The sequence below is a fragment of the Hippocampus guttulatus genome, chromosome 5 (assembly GCF_054856545.1).
Source record: "Hippocampus guttulatus isolate MCC_2025c chromosome 5, RoL_Hgut_1.0, whole genome shotgun sequence".
Lineage (NCBI taxonomy): Eukaryota > Metazoa > Chordata > Actinopteri > Syngnathiformes > Syngnathidae > Hippocampus > Hippocampus guttulatus.
The window spans coordinates 20,466,480-20,487,041 of NC_141265.1; the positions used below are offsets into that span (position 1 = coordinate 20,466,480).

The following is a 20,562-nucleotide window of genomic DNA, read 5'->3' on the forward strand; positions in this document are numbered from 1 at the left end:
GCGCGGCGCTCCGCCTCACCGGCTTCATTCCTGTAGAGAAGGAACGAAGAGGGGCAGGAAGCCAGCTCAGCGGCTCCTCCTCGTCATTAACCGGCTTCAAAAACACATTTCACCGAGCTAAAATCGCCACCTTCCCCCCGGAGCCTGAGACATAAACAGTCGGAAGAAGAAAGCGGAAGACAGAGAAAGAAAAGCTCCTCCGAGAAGTAGACCTGCGGAGACTAATCGAACGGACCTCACTTCAGGGACGCACTTTCCCCGATAAGGTTTAAAAAGCAAAATTTTTTCCTCTAGTTTTTTTTGTGTCATTTGCTGTCACAATGACCCGGAGATCGTGTGCCATTTACGCCACCGGCATCGTGTGCGCCCACCTCCTCATCGTGGGGATCGCCCTGGTGGTGGCTCAAGTCTTCCAGACCCTCATACATAACCGCTTAAAAAAGGTGAGCTCAGTTTGACCTTTTTTCCCGTCAGAATGCCACTAAAAATGTTCCACTGGAAAGCATTACACTTAGGCTCAGACTGGCTGATGCAGCATGACCCACTGACACATTCCCTCAGACGATTACCATGTCTCCCCCCTTCTCCCACTTTTATGCACGTTAATTCTCTTGAAAACCAATCTACTAAAATGTATCAGTTGTTGGCCTCCAAGGTGTCCACAACGATCCAGAATGTTGGTATTCCATTTCTGTCCCTCCACTAGTTCTAGTTGCAACTCTATGTGTCTTTGTACCTTTTTGAGGTGTAAAATGGGGGTACTGGTTTGTTCTCAAGCTATAAATGTCTTAGTTTGAGGTTACCTCCAAAGCAGAGGGGGCCAACTTTAGCGACAAGGTCCTAAAGTGTGTGGCAGGACCCCTTTAAGGGAGATCGCGAAGCCTTTCTCATTCATTTTCATTCATTCATGTACAGCGTATATTTTTCCTGTTGTAACGCATGTCAAATTCAGTAATTGAACATTTGCAAGACGGTAATGTTGTCAAAGTTAGGATGAAACCTCTGCAACATGTGTTCTTTTACTCTTTATGTGTATTTTTTTTAAATTGTATGACCTATCAGTGGGTAACGAGGTCTCAACCCCAGTGATAAGCGCTGCAAAACCAGAGAGTCGCAGTCTAAGGGGCGTGGGCCCCGAAGTGGATGTCAGGTCTCGTTTTTTGGATGGTCAACTTTTGGATCCAATTTCTTCTGGCCTTGTTAATTTCTTCCTTTGATCTTAATTTTAAGCTACACGCTATATTAGACATGGCGTTCTCCATAAAGTATATTTTAATGTTATTTAGATATTTACTCCACAAAAGCAGTACCGTTTTGTGGGCATCAAGTATCCATAAAGGCTTATCCATAATGCCAATCTTAGGGGCCCTATCAGTGGATCATGAAGCCTTTTTGATTCATTGTCATTCATTCATTTGCAGTTTGTCTCCTGTGTTGCAGGGCAAATTGAAGTTTAAAACTCACATTTAAAAATGACGACAAAACATATTTTGGCTTTTTTCTTTTCGTTGTATTGCAATCTGTGGTTTAATTTGCATGGTTCTTAAATATATTGACCAAGCAGCAACAGAAATTGGCTATATATATATATCGTTTCCAATATTCACACACTCACAACCAAATTGCTTCATGGTGAGAAATAAATTTTTCGGAAATGGAGCTGTCTCTGATTGTGTGGCGGTACAGTGGCTGGACCAATTCAGGCCAGTGTGGGTTCAGCTCCCCCACTCAGTGACGGTGTGAAGGTGAGTGTTCGTGTTTGTACGTTTGTACATGCCCTGCGACTGACCGCCGACCAGCTCAGGGTGTAGTCCGCCTTTCATTGAGATCAGCTGGGCTAGGCAGTCGTACCCCGCGTGACACTGAAGACCGTAAATTGCATTGAAAAACGACGGATGACTCTGAACAAGAAATAAACACAAAACCGCAAAACCCACAAACGGAAAGCTAAGTTTGTAGGTTTTGCGTTTTTAATAGTATTGCATCAGTGTCGCACTGTGTTTGACAGCAGCAGGGGGTGGGGGGGGTGTGGTTTCATTGGGTCTGTGTTGGGATGGGGAAAGGGTGTTCGCGGGTGGAGCTTGCTTACCTTTCGGCCTTGTCTCGCCGTGTTTACGCTGAGTCCTGTTGTGACTGTTATATAGCAAGCGTTGCCTCTTTACACTACTTTGTCATTCCCAGCTGTTGAAGTGTCCTGTGAGCTTATACGACTTGTTCCAGCTTGGCTGCAACCAAAAATGATGACACAGTAACACAGTTGCTAACTGTACATAAAGAGGTTTTGTATTGTATCCAGTCACTATTTTAGTACAACTCATGTATGCGTGCGAGTGCAAATCATTGAAAAGAAGGTTACAATTTAAAAAGGCCAGGAGAAGTTCATCTTAATGTGGTTGAAAAAAACAAAAAAGACCAAGAAAACAGACCAACATGAGGCTTAAGTGTTTAATTAGCATGAAAAGAAAAGAAAATTGAACACATGTAACAAACTCTTACTGTTCGATCAGTATTTAGCGCAACTTCTGTATTTGCCATGCATGCTTGTCAATTAAAAATGTAAAACTATTCAGCAAAACTGCTAGCATAGTGCTCTATAAATACAGTTGACTTGACTTGACTTGACTAGCAGGTTAGCTAGCTAGATCACTTTCTAGCTGGCTAGCTGTTAGCTAGCTAGATCGATTTGTAGCAGGCTAGCTGTTAGCTAGCTAGATCGCTTTGTAACTGGCTAGCTTTTAGCTAGCTATATCGCTATCTAGCTGGCTAGTTAACTTGCTAGCTATTATTCTAGTGTCTAGTCCATCAATATTTAATATAACTCTTTGACACTAATAAGACGAGAATAAGGGAAACAAATTAGGTGGGCTGTTTAATTAATAAATAATAATAATTGTAGCAGTATTGCCACTCTATGTCCACTCAACGTATGACTTCAAAAATAAGAAACAAGACAAAAATATGGATAGTTAAAAAAAAAAGTGTGAGTGGGGGGGGGGGACAAATATGATGCAAGGGAAATACTTCATCCATTATTCCCCCGTGGGTTTTAGGACATTCACACAAAATAACAGGAGTTGGCTTTAGTTGGTATAGTGGCAATTCAGCAGCTCAATTGGGGTCGGCAGCTGACACGCTATATATCGCACCCCGGCACACCCACTGCTGCCTTTGACTGTTTTGGAATTGTTGGCATTCCTCTTGCTGACATGAATCAGTTGCGAGCGTTTTCGGGGGCACCGTGCCAACTCATCGGGACTACTTAGGGAGGAAGCCAGCCAGCTTCCCTCTGCCGCTTGGTGTAAATTAATTTTGCCCATTGAGAATCTCCAAATGAGGAGTTGCTTCGCAGGGGGGAACAGCTAATCTTGAACTCCCTCAAGGGAGAAAAAAAAAAACAAGTCTCACCACAGGTTTGCTAAGAAGTTGTAGTTTATGACACGATAACCAGCGCGCGTCGCAAAATGAATGCTGTGACGTTTTGAAAAGTGCATATCTGCTATTTTTAGCCTATTAGCATAAAGTCATTTTAATGCAGCTTTACAATAGTCATAAAATTTACCAGTGTACTTGCGAAACACATGTACATGTCTGTATAGATTCTTAGTCGTCCAGGTCATGGTGATCCACAAAAGGTTTAATCAAAGCAATTGGATTCTTTGTTAAATTTAATGTAATTTTTATTTTTTTTGTCTTGTTCTCTGAAAATGTTCATAAATGACTTAGGCACTTGTGTTAATAGGCTAACAATCTGGAGAACGGAATGTCACAAAAACATAATGAAGGAATTGCCCCAACTTGGCTTCTTGGGCCAAAATGAAGCTGCAATTTTATGGCGACATCACATAAATATGAGACACCTGCGTTAATAAAATGTTTTTGGGGTTTGTTTTCTGGATAAATTGCATACTACAGGGATAGCACATTTCCCCCCCCCCCCCCCCCCCCCCAAGAACAGAGGGCTTAGGTATAAATATGTGAGACTATAGTTGTATTTTTTAAAATTCACTTATTACATAAAGTAACTTTACGTAAATAAACTTTAACCTATTACGGATATCTTTTTTTACGTCTTTTTAGTAAAGTAAGTGCCATTTTGCAAAGATGTGCAACTTTGTTTTCATCACATTGCAACTTTTTTTCTGACTTTTCATCACATTCCAAATGTTTTATTTTTTTGTTGTCAAATTGGCAGCTTTTTCAATTCCCGTGGCTTTTAGCAGCACACATCGCAGTTCTGTTTAATAGGCCTTGCGAGTTTGTGTTTATTTCAAATTTAAGCTTCATTCAAGCAAGCATGTTTGGGAATGTCCGCCAAACGTCTTTGCGACTGTTTGCAACATTGAACAAACCCCGACAGGAACACATTGGTAAACCTTCGTCACTCAGTGAGATAAAGACCTAAGTTGCCCTTGAACCAAAAAGTTTGAGAATCCGTACTCTAGGGCGTGGACGGAAGCATAAATCATGTGAGGAATTTCTTGGCTTCTTCAAGTCCTGGGGGCAAGAGTTTTTTTTTCTTTCTTTCTTTACTGTGCTTGAACCAGGAAACGGAAAGCGAATGAAGGCTTAACAGATAGAGCATGAAAGCATTTGGAAAAAAGAGTCACGCCGGGTTCGGCCTGGTGTACTTTTACATCATTTTCTCATCAGCGATCGTCAGAGCCCCCAAAGGTCTTTGGTTGAGGACCAGGTCCTCATCAACCTCCACTCGTGTCCCTGGGCTAGGTTGCTGTTGGCACTAGTGATGTCCTCCCTGCTGATAAACACTTTCCAAAAGCATCAAAGAAACCTTGGAAGAATCCAAGGATTCATGCTTTTTGCTGTTATGACAGCTGTTCAAGTTCTTTTTTTTTTTTTTTTTGCACCAAAGATTGAAGATATTTTTAAAAGTGCGTGACATCATCCTGGTTTCACTTCAGCACTGATGATGTGAAAATGCGCATAGACGCCAGGCTTTCAAACGTAGCGACTTCCTCATTTCGCCTTGCTCCATCAGCAGATCTTTGTTACATATTTTAGCGGGAAAAGTCGCAACCTGCGCGACGCTAATCCTGCATGAACTACATCAACCAGAACAGCATTTGCAGGCTTGCTCATCTTGTTGAGGTTCTTGTTGGAACTTGCCGGGTTGCACATATACAGTTTCCATCGTGTGTGTGTGTGTGTGTGTTTGTCCTCAAATGAACCTGGTTCACTGTTGAAAGAGCAGAGATACTCTAAGTGTCAATTAGGAACCAAATAAGCTACCGTAGCCGTCCAATAAACATGAAAACAAGCGTGTGTCATCGCTATCAAGCCTTCGAGAATGGGAACAAAATAAAAGTTGGGATAGCAGCAAGCTTTGCCATTTGAACGCAGCACACCAGTAAGGGACGATACTTAATTCGCCCAAAGCTAGTCGATACCATGTTACCAAGTCAACAAGAACGGGAAGTAGAAGTCGACCAAAATAAAAATAAAGAGCAGTCCCTGCGCCAAACATCACAAAACAGAAGCACTCAACCGCACCGCACCGTCAGGCAGAATCCAAATCCAAGTAATTTTTTTCCACATTTTCCAAGCTTAATGTTGATTCTTGGCGGTCGCGCCGTATAAAGGGTTACTTTGTGTTTAGGAAATAACATTGACGGAGAAGAGTCAGATGTTCGAGTCGTGGAAGAACCCGCCCCCACCCGTCTACATGGAATACTACTTCTTCAACGTCACCAACCTGGAGGTGGTGTTGGCGGGCGGCAGGCCATCCGTCCAGCAGATCGGACCCTACACCTACAGGTAAAGGAACGCCCGGACCCCCACCGGGTCCCCAGACCCTCTTCACAGAGTCTGAGCGCGTCCTGCCGTTTGCTGCCCCAGGGAGTACCGGCCCAGGGTGAACGTCAGCTTCCTGGAGAACGGCACCAAAGTGTACGCCCTCAACCCCAAAACGTTTGTGTTCTTGCGGGAGAAGTCAGTGGGAGACCCCGAAGTGGACATCCTCAGGACCGTCAACATCCCCTTCGTGGTAAGTCGCCGTCCGTTTATCGTCCCCCCGCCCCCACTCTGGACAACATTGTTTGCGAATGAAACAAGGACAGCTATATCATCGTTTGAGTCAAGTGAGGAAACGGGTTGTAAATGTTGGTTCAAAATTGGGGGGGGGGGGGGGGGGGTATTTTCATAAAATGTTTAAAATGTTTTAACTAAGTGTAATAATCACAAATATGTAATATCAATATTATGTTATACACATTTTTACTTTAACCTATAATTCATTTTCTAATTAAATTGATTTCAAATAGCTTTTTCAAGTTATCATTATGTTTTAATTCATTAATTCAAAACAATATTAAATTGAAAATATTCATCCTTTTTTAATGGAACATTATTAATTTCACATTGAATATTGTTAAAAAGTAAAGGTTTTATTTACATTTCTTTTTAAAATGTAAGGTAAATATATATATATATTATGCTAAATATTTGTTCGTTTTCATAAAAACAAATGATTAATATATATTTATTTATTTTTTTAAGTTGGATAGTTTTCTTTAAAAAAAATGCTACTTTAATTCTGAACTATATTGTTATTTTAACGTAAATGAGATTATGCTTAATCTAACAAATTTGATTTTCTTTTCAATGTGGAAACGCAATCATGTAAAACTTGTTTAAAAAAATCTTTAAATAAAAATTAAAAATATATATTTATATGAAAGTATATATAAAAGAAAGGAGTGTATGTAAAGGACGGACTTTTTTTTTTCTCACAGACATAAAAATGATGACAGCTAACCCCCTTGTGTCCCCCCCAGGTGGTGATGAACGAGCTGAACTCGTACTCGTTCTTCCTGCGCAGCATCATCTCCATGTACATCAAAGGCCTGGGGGTGACGTTGTTCACCACGCGCACGGTGCACGAGTACCTGTGGGGCTTCAAGGACCCCATCCTCACCAAGATCCACTCCATGAAGCCGGACGTGGACGAGTACTTTGGCCTCATGTGGAAGGTACGTCAATGCCGAGGGCTCACTTGCAGCCGCGCAGATTTGCCGACTTCCTCTTCGCGCCTGGCGCAACTTGTGCAATGTTGCGGTGAGGCCATCGGCTGCTGTGATGTGCCTCTTCGTTGGGTGACTCAGTCAGGAACTTGACTGCAAATAAAAGACACGATGCGGACAGTGTCGGGACTGAATTTGGGAGAAGTGACGTTGGAATGGCTCGTATACTGTACCAATTCAGTGGTCCCTTGGCTTCGAAGTGCCCCAGTTTAGCGTTTTTCCAAGCAGCGAGTCGTTCCTTGGTTGATTTTGAGGATTTGTGTTGCCACGTGTCCTACTACTCGGGGTGCAGGTGTCATCAACATGGTAGCCCCTAAGGACACTTGCGGGCCTTTTCTAAAAAAAAACAAAAAAAACGAGCCCTGGTGATGGGACATTGTAATCTCCTGGGAACGTTGAAGAAGTGATCATTGGAAAATGTGAACACTTATGAGACGTTTATTCAAATCCAGTATTTGGTGACCCCTGCTTTAGTCCTAATGTTACAGCCCCCACCCCCCCAAAAAAACCAACTGACAAACGCTGTTTTCCCCCTCCCGACTTCCAATTATGATTGTTCCTTGTGCTCACTTGGAGGCTTATTGTGCTCTACAAGGAGGTCGTGTCAGCCAAACACAAAGCGGCGTTTCTTTCCGCCGCTCATTAAGGCGTCGGGACGCAAATGCGTTCTGACTCGGTGCCTCAGCAGCATGCGCTTCGTGTCTCAACCTGTCTTCTCGTTTTGGCAGAAAAACGGAACTCACGAAGGGGAGTTTGTGTTCAACACCGGTGAGCAGGACTACATGGACTACGGCAAAATTGACACGTGGAACGGACTCAGGTAAAAAAAAAAATAATAATAAAAAATATTTTATTCCTTATTTTTTTAATCATCTTTTTTAGTTGTTTTTGTTGATCGAAATGCTCCTCCTGACTCCCACAGTTACGATCAGTATTTGCTCACTTATGCAACTTTTGAGTTTGCTCCAAAGGGGGGAAAGCCTTTGCTCCCTGGATTTTAAGTGGAGCACGGTTGCAAAATGGATGTTTGGCGACGCAATGTGACTTTGTACTTTGAAAATATCCAGGTCGGTCGATTTGAGAATGCGCCAAAACAGTAAGCACGGAATATATCTTCCCCTTGTCCCACTTCCCGAGGCGTAAAAGGCGCTTTACGGCAAATTAGTTCATAAAAGCACACCGCAAACGATGCAGTCATTGCACTCGAAACATGACATTATATCTTTAATGGTGACCCTCGCTTCCCTAAAAAAAAAGTGCATTCAAAGTAAAGCAGCGGATTTACGTTCTACACTGAAATCTTTGTCATTTGAACTCGACCGGTGAATTTCGCAACTTGTGTCAATCTGACTCGGAAATACATACAGTATGACGTGACAGTAAAACAAAGTAACGGCATAGCTGTTTCCTCACAAATTTAGCCGCCTGATTATGACCGGCTCATTTCAATCCGACCACATTTTACGTTCCTTCTAATGTTGACGTGTCACTCGTTACAGCAGAGGAACGGCTAACGGCCGAGTTTAGTATCCACTCTTGACTCACACGTGCAACTTTGGCTTTCTCTCGGCGACTAGGGAGATGACATTTTGGTCGTCCAACCAGAGCAACATGATCAACGGCACAGACGGCGCCGTCTTCCACCCGCTCATCAGCAGGAACGAGCTGCTCTACATCTTCGCCGCCGATCTCTGCAGGTATGCGTGCTCCAATATCGTGTCCTCCCCCGCCCTTGTTTTCCCGTCAAAGAACCCAAATAAATTAAAGGGAAAAAACCAAAACAGGATCATGAATCACAGATACGGAGTGTTTCAGGGACTGATAAGGAGTTTGTGTCAGAAAAATGGACACACCCTGGAAACTAATGATACACAGGAAGCCATTTTGGAGATGAGAGCGAAGGGTTCACCAAACTGAGCGTGCCGCTTCTTTCTCGCAGGTCCATCCATCTGGCCTACGTGAAGGACGTGGAGGTGAAAGGCATCCAGGCGTACCGCTTCGCGCCTCCCGAAGACGTGCTCATGAGCCCCGTGGACAACCCGGCCAACGAGGGCTTCTGCGTGCCCGCCGGACACTGCCTGGGCACCGGCGTGCTCAAAGTCAGCGTGTGTCGACAAGGTGAGAGAAAAGAGAAAGTCACTGGTTGCGGCACACAAAGACTGAAGAGATTTTGGGGGTTTCAAAGGCATACAGTATGACGGCACGATGTACAAAAGAACGTAAAGCCCAACAATTTGGTGTCACATTCAAGTATCACCGCCCATCATCGTCGAGGTTGTTGACACTTTGCCCATTAAAACAAAGTAAAGGTCGTAATGTCAGCAAAGCAATTCATGTTGGTCAATCATAGTTGCAAATATACCTTCGTTGTCAATGATTAGCTCCAAACAGGTTGTTCATTATCCGCAGTCGTTGACATTTGCGTGAACGTGAAGGAAAGCAAGTTAGCGCCGTTTGGATTGAAATGAGCGCACTGCGTGGGTTTAACGGCCACCCGATTTGGATCTGTTCACCTCTTGGTTCATTTAAAACACATGTCAAGCAATTCATTCACAGTTTACATTTTTGCTGTTTCGACACCTGAATCTTATCTGCTTCAGACCGGCAAATATATGTCGACGCTTACGTTTTTGAAAAGAAGGTAACACTTCCACACAGCCCGCTACCCTGAAATGATCGTCTCAGGCGGCGCAATCTGGTATTTCCTGCTAGATTTTTTTTTTTTTTTTTTTTGACCATGCAGTTGAATCATTAACGGTGCCAGGCGCGTGTGTGTTGTAATGATTGGATTATTTGAGTTGAGTGCAGAGGCATTGCCGTGATAAGAACATGAGGAGCATCCTCGACATACACTCCACACATTCACCTCTGGACTCTGGTGTTTGCATTCCTTCAACCATTCATCATCCTTATCACACACTTGTGCTGCCAAGATTAGTAAAAAACCAAACAGAACGAAGGCGCTTTAACTGTACAATTAGATCCACTAAATAAACTCTTTGGATTTTTTGCATTCAATTTAAAATCTGGAGCGGCACAGTGGTCGACTGGTTAGCACGTCCGCCTCACGGTGCAGAGGTGCAGGGTTCGATTCCGCCTCCGGGCCTCCCTGTGTGAAGTTTGCATATTCTCCCCGTGCCGGCGTGGGTTTTCTCCGGGTACTCCGGTTTCTTCCCACATTCCAAAAACATGCATGGCAGGGGTAATGGAACACTCTAAATTGTCCCGAGGTGTGATCGTCCAGGTGCTGAAGAAGCAAAGCAGGCCCATAGCATCACACTGCCCCCAGTGCCTGACACTTAACAGAATGTTCTTTTTATCAAATGCTGTGTTTTTTACGCTAGTTGTATGTGACAGCATTTGTCTCATCAATTGACAAAATATTCCTCCAAGTCAGCGAGGCCTGCAGTTCTTTGGGTTATCGTTCCGGGTTGTTTAGGTCAGTCGACCCAGGAGCAAACTATTGTTTCCAGTTTTCTCCATTTGTGGCTATTGGCTTTGTTGCTGAGGTCACAAATCCTTGGATGGGGTTTTGTTCCAGGATTTTATTTCCTCTAGTGGGGTTTTTTTTTTTTTTTTTTTTTTGCCTTATGGTCTGATGCATTTCTTTTTGAGTGCGTTAGGAGTGTCAAGTGATTTTGAGTGTAAAGGTTATTTTCCAATCTCTGCTTAAAAGAATCCGCGTATCCATTGTGAACTCTGGATGTTTGTGTTAACCATGTCAACATGTCATTTAAAACACATGCCAGCGCTATCTATAGCTGTACATCAATTATAGCTACACAAACACAGTCTTTATCTCACGTTCTTTCTTATCTACCTTGCGGAGTTTAGGAGTGGCCATTTACTTGTTTGTGTTGCTTTTGTGCCCCGCCTCAAGGTGCCCCCATTGTGGTGTCTTTCCCGCACTTCTACCAGGCCGACCCAAAGTACATCAATGCCATCGAGGGCCTCAATCCAAACAAGGAGGAGCACGAGACCTACCTTGACCTGCAGCCGGTACGGATCGTTCTCGAGCTTGCAATTACAATTCTACACTTTATGGTTCCGTTGAAGCGGGCTCGGCTGTTAACCTAGCACCAGAAGTCAAATAACTTGATTGTTTTTAAATGAACAAATTCACTGACACTCTGCTCTAAAATTCACGGTTGCCATTAGCATGCTAGAAACGTTGGCGCGTTTAGCAGAAAAATTGTACTAAAGTACAAAATATATTTGAGAAACCGATATACTGTATAGGCATGCCATTGCTATAAACATAATTATATTACTGCGGTCAATATCTGTCCACTAATTCTGTACAAAAAATGAAGAAAAAAAAATACTTGGACAGCAGCTCGGTTTTGAGCACCGTTAAGTTAATTTGCTTACATTTATTCACGCTGAGCTCTGAAATCACAGTTACTTTTTTTAAACAGCTCTTTGTGAAGTAGCTGATTTTAGCAATTAAGATCTTGTAGCACAGAAACATATCATTTCTGTGTTTAACCTCGTGTATTGTGTTCACAGACCACTGGCGTCCCCATCCGGGCATGCAAGCGCGCTCAGCTCAACGTCATCCTGAAGAGAGTGACCGGCTTCCCGTAAGTCCATTTGTGGAAAGATTTTCCAAGCTTGGCCCCTCGCTAATTGCGTCACCTCGCGTCTCACAGTGACACCAAGTTCCTCAACGAGACCATTTTCCCCATCATGTACGTCAATGAGGTGAGAACCGCGCCAGCACTGTTCATTTTGAACCGCAACATCCATAACATCCTTTTTTTTTTTCTCGGGTAGACGGCCACGGTTGACGACGACTCTGCCTCCCAGATGAGGACGCTGCTGCTAATCGTTACCCTGGTGTCCAACTTCCCCTTGCTTATCGTGGGCATGGGCCTCATCCTGCTGCTGGTCCTGGTGGTCCTGTTCTGCCGAAACCGCCAGAAGAAGGTAAGTCCCCCGTACAAACCCCGCCTGAGCTTTAACCCAATAGCAAGAATGATCCAGTCATCTGTGAGCTGGCAGGATCCCCGCTGGATTTTTAGTGTTGCTATGCTAAAACAAATGCTACACTCGGCTCTAAAGTGACATTTTTTTTAACAAGCGGGAGTCACATTTTACAAACAGTTGAGAAGCTATTAGCCTAGCGTCTGGACGGCTAGCTTCAGCGACATTCGCCGAGCGTAACAGTTGCATTTTGAATGTGCCGTTTGTCATCGTTTGAAAGCTAAGTACGCTAAGCTAACTAAAACAACTTCAGACTTCAAATCTTGTATTTGTTGAAAGACGTTTCTCCAGATGCAGATTCGCTCGCTTAGCTTAGCTTAGCACGATGGAAACTGTTGAAGATGTGCTTCAAGTGCCATGAAGCACATCATTGCCATGTGAAGCACTTTTGTTGTTGTATTAACCCTGTTGTTTAAATTTTCTGTAACCCTCCCCCCTTTTTTCCCCTTTTTCTGTTTTAGAACGAAGTAAAACGCATTGATTTTACTGAGGCTTTTCATTCTTTTGCTGTAAGTCTTTTTTTCCAATTGGGTTTCCTTGTTCGCTGTTCTTTCATGTTTTTTCCATTTTGTTGGTTCGCTTGAGTATCATTTCATTCCCATTTTGGTCTTAATTATTTGGTTACGCAGTGCAAATTTGCCTTATTTAGTCAGGTGACCTGCATTTTATGCTGCCGTTGCTTTTGTCCCAAGTGCTCCATATTTAAAAAAAAAAAAAAAAAAAAAAACCACAATAGTTTGCCTCTGTTGGCGGACTTTGCCATTAACATTCGGCTCAGATTGCGAACCAGAACCAAAACACGTAAACATTCTTGGCAGACATGTCAAGAGGTAGAACGACTTCAATTTTTTTTATAGTCGACACTAAGATAATCAACTTTTGTCGACTCGTCATCAGCATCCTGATGATGTCTGTGTTTCGTAACTCGTGTGCGTCATTGTAAAAAAATCAAGTCTCACTACCATCTGACACTAATCTCTTTTTTTTTTATTTTTTATTTTTATTTCTTCTTCTCCTCATCGATCCGCCGCAGACGGCCAAAGACGAGACTGCGTACACGCAGGTCAGCGACAAGACGGACGAGTCGCCCGAGGCTCCCGCCGGCCAGCCGATGAGGAACGGCTCCTACATCGCCATGTCTCCAGTGGAGGCCCAAAAGTGTTGATCCGTGATCAACCACCACCCCCCTGCCTCACCAACTGCCCACCCCCCGACCCCTCCTGACTCTTTCGACCACGAGCCTGGAGCTCAGGAAGGGGGCTGAGGGAGCAGTGCACAGTATGGGGGAGGGGAGGGGAGGGAGGGGGGTCATGTTACCACAGGTGGCTGAGGGGAAGTGGGTGGGCTCACTATTGCGTTGGATTGGGAACTCGCCCTGAGCCATTTTGGGACTATCTAATCCACCCCACCCCGCAACGCCGAGTCAGCCAGGAGAGACTTCCTCTTCCTCTCTGGTTGACTCCAAAGATGAAGGACTTGACCGGGGCTGTTACCCCCCACCCCTTCCTCTCCCCCTCCCTTGGCCAAAATGGTTGTCATTTCAACACGGATGCACCGTCCCACCAGTGGTAAAACGCCTTGTCGTATTAACAAAAGTATTAGGTTTAAAAAAAAAAAAAAAAGATTGAGCCAATTTAGTCATTTTTGCCTATTGTTTCACACACAAGCTGGTTGTGAAAGTGTCTTCGCACCAGTTTTTTCCCCTGCCCGTCGTAACTAAATACATTTCCTAGCTGCTTGGTTTATTCCCCGCCTGTAGCTCATCAAAGCTTTTTTTTTCTTTTTCTTTTCAATGGGGAACAACAACAACAACAAAAATCACCTGCGGAACTTACAAGGGAGACTCGAACTCGCTTTCTCTGCCTTACCGCCATGACGGTTTGCACGTCTACACTGTTACTCAAGCACAAAAGAGACCAGGAGCAATCCTCGGCGAGCCAACGGGGTCGACGTTCGTTTTTCGTCAAAAGACGCTGTCGGTGTGACTGCGCAAAACGCAGCACTTGAATCACTCGTTGTCTTATCATTTCAAAAAAAAAAGAACAAAAAAAAATACATCACACACACGAAAACCTTTTGCCTGGAAAATGTGCCCTGCATGTGTTTTTTTTTTTTTCTGTGTGTGTCGTGTTTTTGTAATTTCTGCAAGTCGGTGGTCCGTCTGTACACAACATTTCAAATCCTTTTTTTTTTTTGTGTGTCTTTGTGGCCATTAACCTGTGGATGTTCCGATGAGTCCTGTTCGAGTCAACCTTTTTATTTTGTTTGTTTGAGAGCCTAAAAGCCAACGAGGAAAAAACTAAAAGTTACATTTATGAAACTTTTTCATAAAGCGTCCACTGGTTTGGCCCGGTTCAGTTTATGAGAGAAATGCCACACGCTAAATTATCTCCCGATGACTCTCGCAAGGATAAGCGGATCAGGTCACGCACGGGTGGATAAATGATCTCTCGTGTCCGTCGGTAGCCGCGGCACAGAACATAACATAAGAAATCGAAATTGTATCGCAGTATGCAAGTGACAATTTGCCAAACCGTTGAGTGAAATGAGCAAAAGTGCTGGGATGACACATCTCCGATTCACTACGAGAATGCTTTGGGACTGTTCACGATGGAACGGCAAACGAAAAAAAAAAATTCCGAACTGTATTGAACCAAACCAGCGGAACTTTTTTTTCCTCTTTATGTCATGTATGCATGGATGTCAAGTGATCCAGTTCACATTGCTGTCTTCCACTTTGGTTCAGCTACACAACAAACGTATCATAGTTGGATACCTTTTGCAAAGGAAGCCGCAAAAAAAAAAATGCCTGGCGTACTGCCAAGCATAATTTTGGGGGGACTTTCAGCCCACCTTTGATCCCCATCTGCCTGGCAATCCAACGGAACGGTTCTAAAGAGTGGGACGGTTTGTTTTATTTTCCAACGGAAACACGAAATGCACTGTACCGAGCCAAACTTTATAGATATATTATTTTTTTGTGGATCAGCGTTAAGCGGTCCAGTGGTCCAGTTCATTTCGCGCCGTTGTGGGTCGGATCTGCTATTTTGTTTCCACTACGAAAAGAGCATCTCATGGGGAATCGGGATATGATGGTGAACCGTTTGAAACGTAGCCTTTCAAGAGAGAACCCGACATGTAACGCGTGTAGAAATATGCGGCGGTTTCGTATATTTTAATGCATTTGTCAGTTCGGCTAATTCGCACGTTTGCACGACCTTTCACGTGGCAAACGTCCCTTTCAGAGAGCCGACTTCCGCCCACCACCTGTGACCAAAGACATCCCTGTTGAGCTCCTCTGTGCCACAAGACCGATAACGCCTACCGTATTCGTCCCACCCCCACCCCCACCTCATGCCACTGTATTTGCTGCTGTGCCTCCTTGACATAAAGGCCAAAAAAAGGAATACTTTGGCGTGGAATCTCAGTATTATTGTTATTATCATTATTAATATGATGATGATGTAAGATAAAAGCAATATCAAGTCGTGTGTACAAATGTTTTGTTTGTTTTTTTAAATAACAGGGCCATGTATTTATGTTGTGGCTTTTTTCCTCCTGGAATTATCCTTTTTCTTTTCTTTTTCTTTCTTTATTTTTTTTTTTTTTAATAACAAGGCCGTGTATTTATGTTTGTTTGTTTTTCCTCTGAAATTGTTGTGTGTGTGTGTGTGTTTAAGTTTAGAATTTTGTCAAGTAGCGTTTGGGTCCAAGTTGATTTCAGTTCATTTGAAGTTGAAACAAGAAAGTGACAAAAAAAAAAAAAGATGTAGCTGATGCTAACTTGGCATGCTAACATTGTCAAACTGGAGGGCTTGAATGGCCAGGCTGATTATCTTAATGTGCCCAATAAGATGAATGACGCCCCCCACCCCTTCCTCATCCTCACTTTTCAGCAGTTGTGCCATAAACGTACTTGGGGTCCCGACACATTTCAGTTTGCAACCATTTCCACCCCCTCCCCCGCCCCTCTTTCCGTTACTTACGGTTGTTGTTTTTGTTTTTTCCGAATGACAATCTCCCCCTTGTCATGAGAGGTGCAAAAAAAGAAAAATTCCAAGTACTACTTCTTTTTAGTTTTGATAATTTCCACTGCACACACCTTTCTTACAGTGCTTTTGTAAACATTTCTAGTGTATTTACAAGAAAATAAAGCTTGCTTTCAAGTGCAAAGTGGCCTTCTGCTCTTTTTTTTATAATGCACATTTGTTAAAAACTTCCTTCAGTGTTTAAGACACAATGTAAAAATTAGCACTACAATACAAAAAGATGTTATAAACCAACCTAAATTTATTTCATTTTGGTATATATTTTTAAAATTATTAATCTGCAATTCATGTGATGGTTTTTTTCCGTATATTTTTGTCAGTGGGCGGCCCGGTAGCCCAGTGGTTAGCACGTCGGCTTCACAGTGCAGAGGTACCGGGTTCGATTCCAGCTCCAGCCTCCCTGTGTGGAGTTTGCATGTTCTCCCCGGGCCTGCGTGGGTTTTCTCCGGGTGCTCCGGTTTCCTCCCACATTCCAAAAAACATGCATGTCAGGCTGGTTGGAGGCTCTAAATTGTCCCTAGGTGTGAGTGTGGGCGTGGATGGTTGTTCGTCTCTGTGTGCCCTGCGATTGGCTGGCAACTGATTCAGGGTGTCCCCCGCCTACTGCCCGGAGATGGCTGGGATAGGCTCCAGCACCCCCCGCGACCCTAGTGAGGATCAAGCGGTTCGGAAAATGGATGGATGGATGGATTTTTGTCAGTGTGCAACTTCTTGTATTCACTTTTTGATCTACTTTATTTGCATCAATTTTTATTTCTATATGAGTCAAATACGGTAATATTTTTTGAGGTAATTATTTTCTTTGAATTTTTTTTGTTGACTGGATATTATTTTGGCGGGGGGGTGAAAGTAATTTAGAGGATGTTAAATGCTTTTTGTTTTTTACGATGGCAGGAGCACCTTCCTCCTGAGTCGCCCCACAGCCTGTTCTAGGGAAAGCTCACGAGTGATGACGAATTGGGATTGTCGGGAAATATACAAGTGGTCAGTTCAAAATGTAAACACAAAACAAATCACACTCTTACAGTCGTTAATACGACTGTTGTTGTTATCTTGTCCCTTCTGGCTTGACATAAAGATATTTTGAGCACATGTGCCATTTCAGGAGCATGTATGAAAGTGGCAGCTCTTTGCATGAAGCCGTCGCCAAGAGGAAGCTTTCGGTTTCAAAAAGGTCATTGACCCTGCTGTCCAGTTATCACGAGACTGGAATCCTGTGATTTATGTTTTATGAGCTTCCTTCATTTATTTTTTTTTAACCCAGTCAGGACTTGCGACACACAATAAGTGCTCCTTGTGATGACTCTACGACAAGTTTTGAACTGACGCTTCCCTGGAAGAAGCCACCTCCCACGCCTTTGCAAACACCGTGCGTCGTCTTCTTTTTTTTTCTTCTGAGTTTTCTACTTCTCTTTCCGCGTGAGCAACTGTTTTTTGTTTTCCTTTTACTAAGCAACAAGTCAATGACCTCAAAAAACTGCAGTGCTCAGCTGCTGTATAGAAAATGTATGCAACCACAGCATGACCATCGAGTGGAAGGAAAATATATACAAATTAAGCTTAAAAAAACAACAACATGCGGATTACCTTGAGTTAATTTTGTCAGTTTTTTCTGACATTTTTATGTGAACAGAAGTTTTGACCTCTCTTGTTTCTACACTTGTGGAAGAGTCCAAAAAAACAGATATGAGTGGAAAGGTGTCCTGTTGTGCACTTCTGAGAGCAGCCTGTTATGCAACCGTGAGCGGCTGGACTCGTAACCTTTTGCTCTGCACACTTACATCAATGCAAACAAATGTGCAATGTGTGTTCATGTGCGTGTGTATCACTATCTGGGTCATTGTCTAGTCAATGAAGGACAACGCACAGAAAATGACACAGTAGCATGAGCATCGATCCAATAAATGCTGACATTACACCTACACTTTATGAAAACCAGATTTAAAACCCGAGCCCGAGTTCAGGAGTGGGCAATTGCAGTCCTGGAGGGCGGCTATCCTGCATGTTTTGCATCTCTTCCTGTTGCAACGCAGCAGATTCAAATGATCAGATCATCAGCAAGCTCTGCGAAGCCTGATATTGAATCGGGTGTGTTGCAACAGGGCGACTTGGAAAACATGCAGGACAGCGGCCCTCCAGGACTGCAATTGCCCACCCTCTGCCCTAATTTGAAACACTAAGCTAAAACTCTAGAACCCTACTCTACTTTGAAACCCCAACCCTAGTTTAATACTCGATTTTGAAATCGAAACCCCAATTTTAAACTAGACTTGAAACACGAACCTTTACTTACAACTCTACTTTGATGGCCTAACTTTGGTTTAAAACGTTACTTTCAAACCCTAACCTTATTGTGAAACCCTAACTGTCGGAGTGTGACGCATATTTGCGTATTTTAACCGAAAAAAACGACCATGTATATAGTAAGGCATTTTTGGACAACATTTTTAGCCGAAAAAACCGACCATGTATAGTAAGGTGTTTTTAGCCGAAAGAAAACGACCATTTAAGGCATTTTTGGACGAAATTTTTAGCCGAAAAAAACGACCATGTATATATAGGAAGGCGTTTTTAGACGAAATCTTTAGCCGAAAAAAACAACCATGTATAGTAAGGCGTTTTTGGACGAAAAAAAACGACCATGTATATAGTAAGGCATTTTTGGACGAAATTGTTAGCCGAAAAAAACGCCTTACTATACAGGGTCGGGGGGGGGGTTTCGGCTAAAAACACCTTACTATACATGGTCGGGGGGGGGGGGGGGTTCGGCTAAAACTATATATATGGTCGTGTGCCAGCTTCATGCCGAATCCGGGCCAGATGCCTTTGCTGACTGGGTCACTATAACTGTCATTACTTCTTCCTTTTTCATTTCAATAGTACAGTAAATATTCCCATCCCCGGAATTCTATGGAAAGGAATATCCTTCACCCGGAATAAAAACCTATGCATTAACATTTTGACTACGATATTACATGTTACCGGAAGTTGCGTAAGCGGAAATTCCACTACCCGTAACCCGGATGGAGGTGTAATGCCGCGGGAGCTTAAATACACGCAACGCCCACCCGATGCGACGGAAAAGACAACGCTGAAACAAGTTTTCACTTCGCGTTTTTCGATCATCAGATTCTAAACGACGACGTGCAAGTGAGTTTTTATTGCCGTGCGTTTTACTGTAATTGTGAATGATTTTAACTTTATTCACTTACGTCCTGCAGAACGCGGCACTAGCTTAAAAGCAGCACCCGCTCGACACGACCGAAGAAACGTGTTCGCTTCGCCGTTTTCATTCATCAGATTCAAAACGAAGACGTGTAAGCGACTTTTTATTGGCGTGCGTTTTACTGTAATTGCGAAAGATTTTAACTTTATTCACTTACGTCGTGTAGATCATCGCATCGAAACGTAGAAGAACTGTAACAACTGGAGCGGAGCGAGTGAAATGCATCCGTTTGAGCGAGACTGGACACAAAGTTAAAAAGATCCAGCAGACACTTGGAGTCGGAAAGACGCAAATCTACGAAACTTTAAACAACAAGGCATCGATTCAACCCCTGATGACAAGCCACCATCCAGCAAGGAAGCAATGCAAATGGCAACAAAAATCCTTCAGTATGCACAAGAATTACCAGACATCGGTGATCAACGGGACAGTCACTTGCAACTAGCAAGAAAACTGTATGACACGCAGGCAAACATTGTCATAAACCAAAGAATGCATCCAACAAAACAATCCAAAATACATATTTTTTTCCCAAGACAGAAAAAAATAAACAAAATACTGTACGTATTTTACTGTTGTGATTTTTTTTTTTTTGGGATACATCTGTATTGCAGTTTTTGTTATATAAACAGTATATTTACAGGGCAGTATATTTTGGTATTTTATTGATTGTGTTGTTACACGTGCATTTTGTCAACATACTTGCAGGTTCATAAAGGACATGTACCATGCTCATTTCCCAAATGAGGAATTTCTGTTATCAGGCCAAATTGGACAGCGCAAACACGAGTCCGTACTAGAGAATATTTACTGTACTGTATTTTATAGCAACCAACACCACCCTCTAGTGTACAGTCAGGGAACATACAGAAGTGATTCACGTTTGGGAGACAAATAAGATACTTTCTTGGGATATTTATCATTTATTTTCCCAAACCACGCAGAGCCGTAACATAAGAATGAAAGAGCCTCGGGTCGCCGACCCCCGCCCTAAGCCTAAACCTAACTTGAACTCTACGATTCCAAAATCAGAGGGAACAACTCATGACTGACAACATATGATGGGAGACCAGAAACTGTGACCGGATCTCAAGTCAGACTCGGCTTGAAAAGGATCACTGGAAATTTCAAAATGGTAAGTGAGCGGGTTTATTGACCAGCCTCTGGGAAGTTTTAGAGCGGCAAGTTCGAATGGAGATGGGCTTTGTTGCAGTTCAAGTTAAGGTTATCACGATCTTTGAAAAGCAGAGTTATTGCAGCAGAT

The 20,562-nt window shown here is 43.1% G+C and overlaps 1 protein-coding gene and 1 long non-coding RNA gene across 2 annotated transcripts; both read left to right on the forward strand.

Moving 5' to 3' along the window:
* Nucleotides 1-21: 21 nt before the first annotated feature.
* Nucleotides 22-16,196, forward strand: scarb2a (scavenger receptor class B, member 2a). The gene is made up of 13 exons (XM_086111358.1): nt 22-443; nt 5,615-5,772; nt 5,854-6,001; nt 6,792-6,986; nt 7,766-7,857; nt 8,615-8,734; nt 8,977-9,155; nt 10,918-11,036; nt 11,547-11,620; nt 11,690-11,741; nt 11,814-11,966; nt 12,485-12,532; nt 13,057-16,196. Exons 1-13 carry the CDS (start codon nt 321-323, stop codon nt 13,186-13,188), a joined length of 1,593 nt encoding a protein of 530 aa, XP_085967484.1. The 5' UTR covers nt 22-320; the 3' UTR covers nt 13,189-16,196.
* A 2,775-nt stretch (nt 16,197-18,971) lies between these two features.
* LOC147205431 (uncharacterized) lies at nt 18,972-19,841 on the forward strand. Its single transcript, XR_015100980.1, has 3 exons — nt 18,972-19,222; nt 19,294-19,389; nt 19,465-19,841. It is a non-coding gene; the product is annotated as an uncharacterized LOC147205431 (long non-coding RNA).
* The last annotated feature ends 721 nt before the right edge of the window (nt 19,842-20,562 follow it).

Excerpts from the sequence above, each read along its gene's own strand:
- scarb2a (XM_086111358.1), top strand. The coding sequence starts at position 321 with ATGACCCGGAGATCGTGTGCCATTTACGCCACCGGCATCGTGTGCGCC. Across the intron at positions 8,735-8,976 it reads TTCGCCGCCGATCTCTGCAG|GTCCATCCATCTGGCCTACG; the intron begins GTATGCGTGCTC and ends TCTTTCTCGCAG. Across the intron at positions 11,621-11,689 it reads AAGAGAGTGACCGGCTTCCC|TGACACCAAGTTCCTCAACG; the intron begins GTAAGTCCATTT and ends CGCGTCTCACAG.